Raw genomic sequence first — 8228 nt, forward strand, 5'->3', positions numbered from 1 at the left:
CACCTTAGAGACTAACCAATTTATTTGAGCATAAGCTTTCATCGGATGCATTATAATAGACAATAATAATAGACAATGCTATTATTTCTAGCAGCTCAAAGCAAGAGTTTTTTTAAATTAAGAGGACAAGACAAAGCACAGCAATAAATCCCTTCAAATACTGCCAAAATATTGCTCATTTAGGTATTTTAATATCAAAGATTTTTTTCTTTAGGAGCACACGTAGATGCAGTGCTAAAGCTTTATCAAAGCAGACAATTACAGCCAGCATTTGTACTATCCCAACTCCTCTGCAGTCTGCCAAGAAACAAGTGTCTGCAGTAAAACTGCCTCTCAACCTGTATTTGTTTGAAAACAGAGTTACTTCTTCAGACCTCAAGATCTTTTGATTGGATGCAGCGCAGCAATAGTATCCCCTTTTTATTTAAAACACATTGTCTCATCACCAGCTTGCCTGAATTAAAACTGCTGAACCAAAGCAGGCAGATATTTTTAGCCTGTAAATAGGTTTTTGCAGACTCTAAATTATGATTAAAGCATTTTTATAGGACAGAGAGGGTTAAGTGTAGCTTCTTCTTTGATTAACTCAATTGGTGAAGACAGTTACTTGACAATTTAGAGCTTTAACATTTGTTTTCCTTATAATGCTTGAGGGGTGCCAAAGCATTTTTGCTGAATCGAAAATGAACAGGGGAAGGGGAGAGAAGGGAATTAAAGTCCAACCTTCATTCTCAGAGTCTGATGAATGTCTGCTGCCAGCTCCCCTTTCCACCACTGCTCTTCCATCCTCATTCTTCCCATCCAAAGGTGTGGAAGAGTGGGATTTAGTAACTCTGCTGGAAAGGAAACAAACCAAATAAATCAATCAAGCAGCTTCTACAAACCAATCCAGTGCCATCAGTTTTTCGTAGCTGTTTTAGTGTTAGTTGCTTGCCATCAGATTGACAATACTCTCTAGAAATAAACCACTTGAAAACAATCACGGATCAGCTTGTTTCAAAGAGACAAAAATACAAGTTATTCAGAGTCATCATAAGGCCACCAAACTTCTGATCAGATTGTGACCTGTAGGTTTTGCCAGTTGTAGGACATTGCCAAAGCCTTTCAAGGGGTTTTGCTCCAAAACATCTCGGAGCAGCATTGTCCTCGGGATCACTTAAAATTTCAGAGAGCTTCTCCAATAGCAGAAGTGTTGCTTACACTGTTGCTTCCTTCCCATAAAACAAATTAGTGGTGCCTTTACCCTCAGACACCCTTTATTCTTCCTTCTAATTGCCTTTCCCAGGTAAAAGTTTTTTTGTTTTTTAAATTGGGACGGGAGGAGAGACAGAGGACGGGAGGAATGAGTCCCAGCGAGAGAAATCCTGGGGGACTTCTTCCCACCTGATGAAATCAGGGCAAGAAGCGCCCTGTAATTGACTTTACATCAATTGGATCTAGCCTTCCCCAGCTGGTTGTGTAACGCAGTCACACTGGGGTTTCTAATACCCTGCGAATGTGCCATTCCAGCCTGCAGATTTCTTTTTTCTCTTTTAATTAACTACGCTACACAACCTCAGGACCCTGAAAAATGCAACTTGCGTTACCTTCGCCGGCTGCCTCCTCTTTGCCTCCCTCACTCTGATCAGCAGCCTTTGTCCTACTCCAACATCCTGCGGGTGCTGCTACAGCAGCAGGGCCAATACTGCAGCCAAGAGGGGGGAGATCAGACCCCGGCAGCCCTTGGCGCTAGAAGTCGGAGGGAAAGACGGGAGATGGATGCACACCCTCCACGTCCCCTGGGTGCACCACGCAGGGGAAAGAGACGCTGCCTCCCCCCCTCCCCCTTTTATAACGCCCAACCCCTCCAGCCTCCCCCGTTGTTCTCTTGCACCCAGTCCCCGCGGCAGGTCACTGCTGCTGCCGACACTCTACGGGAGCGCAGCAGCGCTCGCGGGGGATTACAACACCGGCCGCGCACCGCGCAGGCGCCATGCCTCCGCCCCGAAGGACTCTGGGGACTGTAGTTTCCTGCCCCCTGCGCGGTGAGGCTGTGGGAAGCGGCAGGTGAGGCGTGGCTTGGCTCGGGCGGCGGGCGCCCCGGGGAGAGGGTGTCCCGCGGGAAGGCGGCGCGTGTTGCTGGGGCTCAGCAGCTGGCTGCCCACGTGCTTGCAGCAGTGCTCGCTGCACCAGGGTCACCAAGCCCCTGGCCTGGGTGGGTGGGTGGCTGTGAATGTCTTATGCAAATCATGCGATGAGCTAATGTGCATATTCGCAAACATTTGCATATAATCACGCAGTCTGGGGAGTAAAGTCAGCAGCAGGGCAAGCTTCCGCCATACCACTCTTTTGCCAGCCACAACCATTCAGAAGCCAGGGTTAGCCCCTCTCCCTAGTCTTTTGAGACTTTAGGGCTCATGTTTTGGTGCTTTTTTTGGGATGCGTGAAGGCTAGAAACTTTCCTCCCTCCCCCCCCTGAAAGCTGAGTATGCAAGTAGGCATCCACTGTGAGACATATGAAGCCCCATACACACATAACCAGACAGGGAGATAAGCATCTGTTACCCACTGCTTGAAAGGAACCTGTCTATGACATGTCACCTCCTGGTTACCTGCCTTAAGAACATAATTTTCAGTATAGATACACAGTACAGATAGTACTCCTTAGGTCAGTGGTGGGCAACCCCACGTGGCCCATTAGGGTAATCCGCTGGCAGGCTGCGAGACAGTGTTTACATTGACCGTCTGCAGGCACGGCTGCCCGCAGCTCCCAGTGGCCACGGTTCGCCGTTCCCAGTCAATGGGAGCTGCAGGGCATGGCGTGGGCTGCAGGGATGTGCTGGCCACTGCTTCCGGCAACTCCCATTCGCCAGGAATGGCAAACCACGGCCACTGGGAGCTGCGGGGGGCCGTGCCTGCGGACACTCAATGTAAACAAACTGTCTCGAGGCCTGCCAGTGGATTACCCTGATGGGCCGCATGCGGCCCTCGGACTGCAGGTTGCCCACCACTGCCTTAGATGCTACCCATCCATACATTTCCCAGTGATTATGACAACCAGTGTACTACTGGCTCTTGGTAGAGACCTCCCATGTCACCCTTTAGTGAAATATTATGTAGATATATGACCCAGAAGATCCCTGTAAAAATCTATTCATCCCCTCTTCCAGTTGGCACCAAGAGGTTCATGGGTCACACTGCTGATTAGTGCAAAGCACAGTGGTCAGTTTGTGATGTGAGAACTGGAACTGAGACCCTTCAAATTCATCTCATATAAGTGCCACTAAATATCCATTAGATTAGAACATATTTTAGTCGCTGCTGAACTGGGCTGGGTTCAAACTTGTAACCTCCAGGTTAAAGGCTCTGCAGTGCATTAGCACTTTCCTGAGGCGTAAGTGTTAATTTAAGAGGGAATCATAGATATAGATATTTTTAAAAAATAAAAAAAAGCCCAGTATTTATATATCTATGTTAACAGAATATGAAGGTTGCAAGTCAAGCACTCAAAATGGAGATGTTAGAGTTAATGTTACCTATGGCAGCCTTAATTCATCATTCTTCTTCTCAATGGGTCTTTAATTATATGATTAAATATTATTTTTCTCACATGATTCATCAGTTTGGTTTGAACCCAGGACCTTCAAAATCACAGCACAGACATCTACTAATTAAACTAAATGAGCAACTGATAACAGAAGTAGGTTATTAGCTTCTATAAGGGTCAGCCCCTATAGTTGTTATATCATCCTTTTCCAGGGGGTTACACAACTATTTGCTAGACCAGGTGTTCCTAAACCGTGCTGTGGTATGTAAGCTTGATATTTCATCAAATCACTTCACACCGATTTTTGAAGAAGATGGTATGTGAACCCATATAGTTTAGGAGCCGCTGTGCTAGATAAAAGTAGAATGTTGGGTGTCATGATTCCTAGTTGCTATTCCTGGTTCAGGGAAGGTAGCATAGGATGAGAGTGGTAGTCAAAGACAAGCTAACCAAGCCTGTAGCTTCTTTCTGGAGTAGTGCAACTAGGACTTGGCTAGGGATCTAGGTTCTAATCCTAGCTCTATTGGAAGTTACCTTGACCTGGATCCTCAAAAGTGTTTAGGTACCTAGTTCCCCTTGAAATAAATGGGAGTTATGTGCCTAAATACCTTTAAGGATCTGGGCCTTATCTGAAAGTGGAGAGAATAGAAATTGTTTCAGAGGGGAGTATAATGGGTTGTATAGCCCCTGACTGCAACAGCTACTTAATGGATACACTCAAAGCAACTATTTTTTCCACCTGTGGCTAATTATTTGATTAACAAGCTGCAACATGGGGGTAAAAGGCTGCACCTCAGCCAGAGATGGGTTGGTAATAGGTACCCTGAGAAGGATTTAGCACTGGGTGCAGTTTGGGAGGAAATAGTGTAAGCACCTGGAACCTCTAAGAATAAACACGGGAATGAGCTGCTCTTTGAGAGGGGCCTGGAGGTCAATAAAGGTAAGAAGTTCAAGTAGCTAAGGGATGTAGCAATACATCTGATGGAGCAGACCTTAGCATGGTCCCTGGGCTGAAACCTAGAGGAAGGGGGGGCCTGGGTTCCCTTACCTGCCCCAGGGAAAGGGATGGAAAGCTCTCCTGATGCAGAATGTGGTTGAAGACCTGGCATAAAATGTTGGATTTCTTTTTTTAATTCATCTGGAAGGGGTGGGACTACAAGTGACCTGAGTGGTGAGAAGGAGCAAACTGCGTGCTCTGAGTGGCTGTTGATGGAGGGTGCTAGAGTTGAAGACACACTACACCTGGCCATGAAGGGGTGCTCTAGTTGGTAAGTGACTCCTCGCAGAGGATATGAAGGCTTGTTCAATAATAAGGGTTATGAAGTATAGGAAAAATATCAACAGAAGTGGTGAGCTTTGAATTTATTGTCTTATGGTTCCCAACTTGGGGAAGTTTTCCATAGGCTTCAGGAGAGAGAAAGCTTGTAAGGGAAACTCGCTATCTCCAGGCTGAATTTGTCTGTTTCCCTATCTGTAAAATGGGAATAGTTGTATGTGGCTCCATTATAAAGTGCTTTGAAACCTCCCAATGAGAATTGTTATATATGAGGTGGGTATTGTTATACAAGTTTTCTTTATCATGCCAAACATACTGGGGTCCCGATTACATGTGGACACCTTTGGTGCTAATAGAGCAATAACATAATATAAGGATTTTGGCTCTCTTTCAGCTCAGAGAGGTGTGACTGTTCCACATCTCAGAGAGACAAGGTGGGTGAGGTAATATCTCTTATTGGACCAACTTCTGTTGGTGAAAGAGACAAGCTTTTGACTGTAAGCAGAGCTCTTCTTCAGGTCAGCTCTGTGTAAGTGCTCGAGCTTATCTCTCTCACCAAGGGAAGTTAGTCCCTTTTTTGTGTCTCTAATCTTGTGACCAATACAGCTACAACAACACTGCACACCATACAGATGGCAACCACAGCTGAGGCCTAGGTTTATAGCCCTAGTGCAATGTCCCAGGTCCTGGAGCTCCATATTCAGGGAGCTGGGATCTATTCCTCAGACCCCACATCTAGGAAGCTGTGATTTTATGTACACCCTAGTAGAAATTGCAATTGACTGCATTATAATCCTTCAACTTTATTAGCTTTCTGCTCTACTGGCTTGGAGGAACACCAGTAATTCCTGCAAGCAATACATCAGTGCACCCATTAGTTTATTGCCAAATCTAGTTCCCAATCAAAACTATATGAAAAATATTATTTCCAAGTAGGGATTCTAAAAGGCAAGGCTGTGAATTCTCTCACTTGGGGAAACTGGGGTTCCATTCTTACAGCTAGGGCTGGCAGGGAAAACTCGTTTTTCATAGGAAATATAAATCCCTCTTGATTTCCTATCAATGTTTTGGCTTTTCCATTGGAAAAATAGGGGCTTTTTAAAGTTAAAAACAAATGAGCTTTCCATAAAAACTCAATTTTTGAAAACAAAACACTTCATTGAAGAATTTTCAGTTTCCAGTTTGACATGCGGAAACACTCAACCAGAATGAAAACTCTTGTGAATATTCATTTTGGTTGAAAAGCATTTTGTTTTTTAGAAGATGTTTCAGTGGAGAAGTTTTGACCAGTTCTGTTTAAGACAATAGGCCCCAGCTGTTTTTATGCTAAAAGTTGAGCATCCTTTGGCTGCTTGATTTATTAACTTGCTCTGCAAAACAAAAGGAATCCTACTAATGTTCGGTGAAGTTGACTGTTAATGGCCTGTTAGAATTCAACTGAGTTGGCTGCTAACTACCCGTCGGAAACTCTCCCCTATCTTCTTTTAGTATCTCTAAGCAGACTGCTAAATAGGTACCAAAATACTACAACACTTGCCTAAAATAAGCATCTGAGTAGTTCTATTGTCACTGGCTCAAAATTCAGCACATTAAGTACCATGCGGAATCAGCACCTGAGTTCTGCCCTAGTGGTACAAATGTGAGAACTATTAAAGTATCAATAGACCTATTCTTCTTCATCTGTTCTTTATCTACTTTGTTAATACAGCTATGGGGTGTCTAATATTTACATCAATGCCATTCTACTACCTTTAAAATCCAGATGTATATAGCTGTAAAGGTAAATGACTAGAAGTGTCTAAAAGATTATAAACATTTTATGAACAGTTTTTATTTTCAGTCCAAAATACTCCTCCTCCCCCAACCACCCTAGGGGCACTTGAAGGGATTTAGGTGCCTGGACAGGTGCCAAGCCTACCATGTAGGCACCTCTGACACTTCCCAAGCTGCAGCTCACAAGCCCCCGGAGATGCCGGCATTTCTGCTGGTTGGCACTTTCAAAACAACCCACACTGCTATCGCCCCCCAGCTCACAAGCTGCTCAGAGCCCTAGTGCAAGTTAATGCCCTGGAGGCCCTTAAGTGGGAGTTTTAAACTTGGTGGAGGTAGCTTGCCAGTGAGCCCGGTCCCATGAGCATGTACTGAGCACACCTAAGATCTGATGCCAGGCAGACCCCACAACAGGAGAGCTGGACACACAAGTTTCCAGTATGTGGAGAGGCAGCACATCACCTACACACAACAATCAGAAGCAACAGGGACGGGCAAGCATAAGAGAAGTACTGAGCATGAGTAAGGAGCTGATCTGTCTTAAGTACCTAATTCTAGGGAGTGTTTTGCAGTTGAAGCTCCTGAGTGGAGCCCACCAGCAGGCCAGCTGCTCAGTTGCCCAAGTCCCTAGCCTCTTCTCTCCTTTTAGCTAGTTTAGGCAGCTCCCTACCCAGCTGGCCAATTTCTGAAAATCTGTTTTTTAGGTGCTCAACTATTTCCATGTCTGAGGGAGTTTAGGTGGCATGGAGCTGCTTAGCTTGGGGCTGACAATTCCAATGCGCTGCAGGCCACCTATGGGTTAGGCACTGTTCTGGTCAATGCTGAGCAGCACCTCAATCTCTTTCAAAGTCTGTCCCATAATCAACATGTTTCACTCATTGCACTTAGAATGGAATGAAATGTGATGCACAGCAAGACAGTCCGTGCAAAATTAATTTCAGCAAAGTAGGCAACAGACAAGGAAACAACTGTTGTTCTTATTAATGTAGGATTCTTTGTACTTGTTAAAGGATCATCAAGGTGATTCTCAGCTCCATAATATGAGTTAAATAACTCTTGAAATAGAACAGCATACAACTTGGCTTTAAATATTATCCGGTGTCTCAAAGTGTTTACAAATTAGAGCCATTGTGTGCTTGATACTAGTTCATGCCATTGCCTCGCCTTGAATGCTACAGCTGTTTTTAGTGGAAAAAGACAAGAGGCACTTGGGTAAAATAACAGAGAATTTGCTTAGATCTTTTGAAATATTGAGCAATCCCAGCAGTTCATTTCCATATGCTAGTAGTTTAGCCAGTCAAACAATATCCATGCATAGTATTTTGGTCCATGTTTTTTACTATAAATGTACTGCATTTATGGGATTATATTTTCCATCAGAGTGTTTAACTGAAAGAGTCATCAACTTTTTGTGTGTGGTCTAAGTAACATAAGACAACATGAATAGTTTGAATATTAAAAATGCCTTTGTTTTAAGCCAAAGTTGAACTAGTTTAACTTTACATCAACTTAAAAATCGACTTGGTTGGTGCATAAAACCCTGTGTGGACAGGCCTAAATGGATTTAAACCTGGGTTTTATTAATGTGTATTGCAGTGGTGTCTAGAAACAGAATCATTGTATGCTAAGTCAGTATAAACCAGGTGAAAAGTGAAT

At 44.3% G+C, this 8228-nt stretch overlaps 1 protein-coding gene across 1 annotated transcript in view; it reads right to left on the minus strand.

The window, feature by feature from the left end:
• Positions 1-1796, minus strand: part of CCNJL (cyclin J like) — a 47794-nt gene extending 45998 nt beyond the window's left edge. Inside the window, exons 1-2 of the mRNA XM_077824058.1 lie at positions 1587-1796; positions 724-836 (exon numbers count right to left, since the gene is read on the minus strand). Coding sequence (XP_077680184.1) covers positions 724-801 — 78 coding nt within the window. The 5' untranslated portion in view covers positions 802-836; positions 1587-1796. The remainder of the gene's footprint in view (positions 1-723; positions 837-1586) is intronic.
• Between the last annotated feature and the right edge of the window lie 6432 nt (positions 1797-8228).

The sequence above is a fragment of the Eretmochelys imbricata genome, chromosome 8 (genome assembly GCF_965152235.1).
Source record: "Eretmochelys imbricata isolate rEreImb1 chromosome 8, rEreImb1.hap1, whole genome shotgun sequence".
Taxonomy (NCBI): domain Eukaryota; kingdom Metazoa; phylum Chordata; order Testudines; family Cheloniidae; genus Eretmochelys; species Eretmochelys imbricata.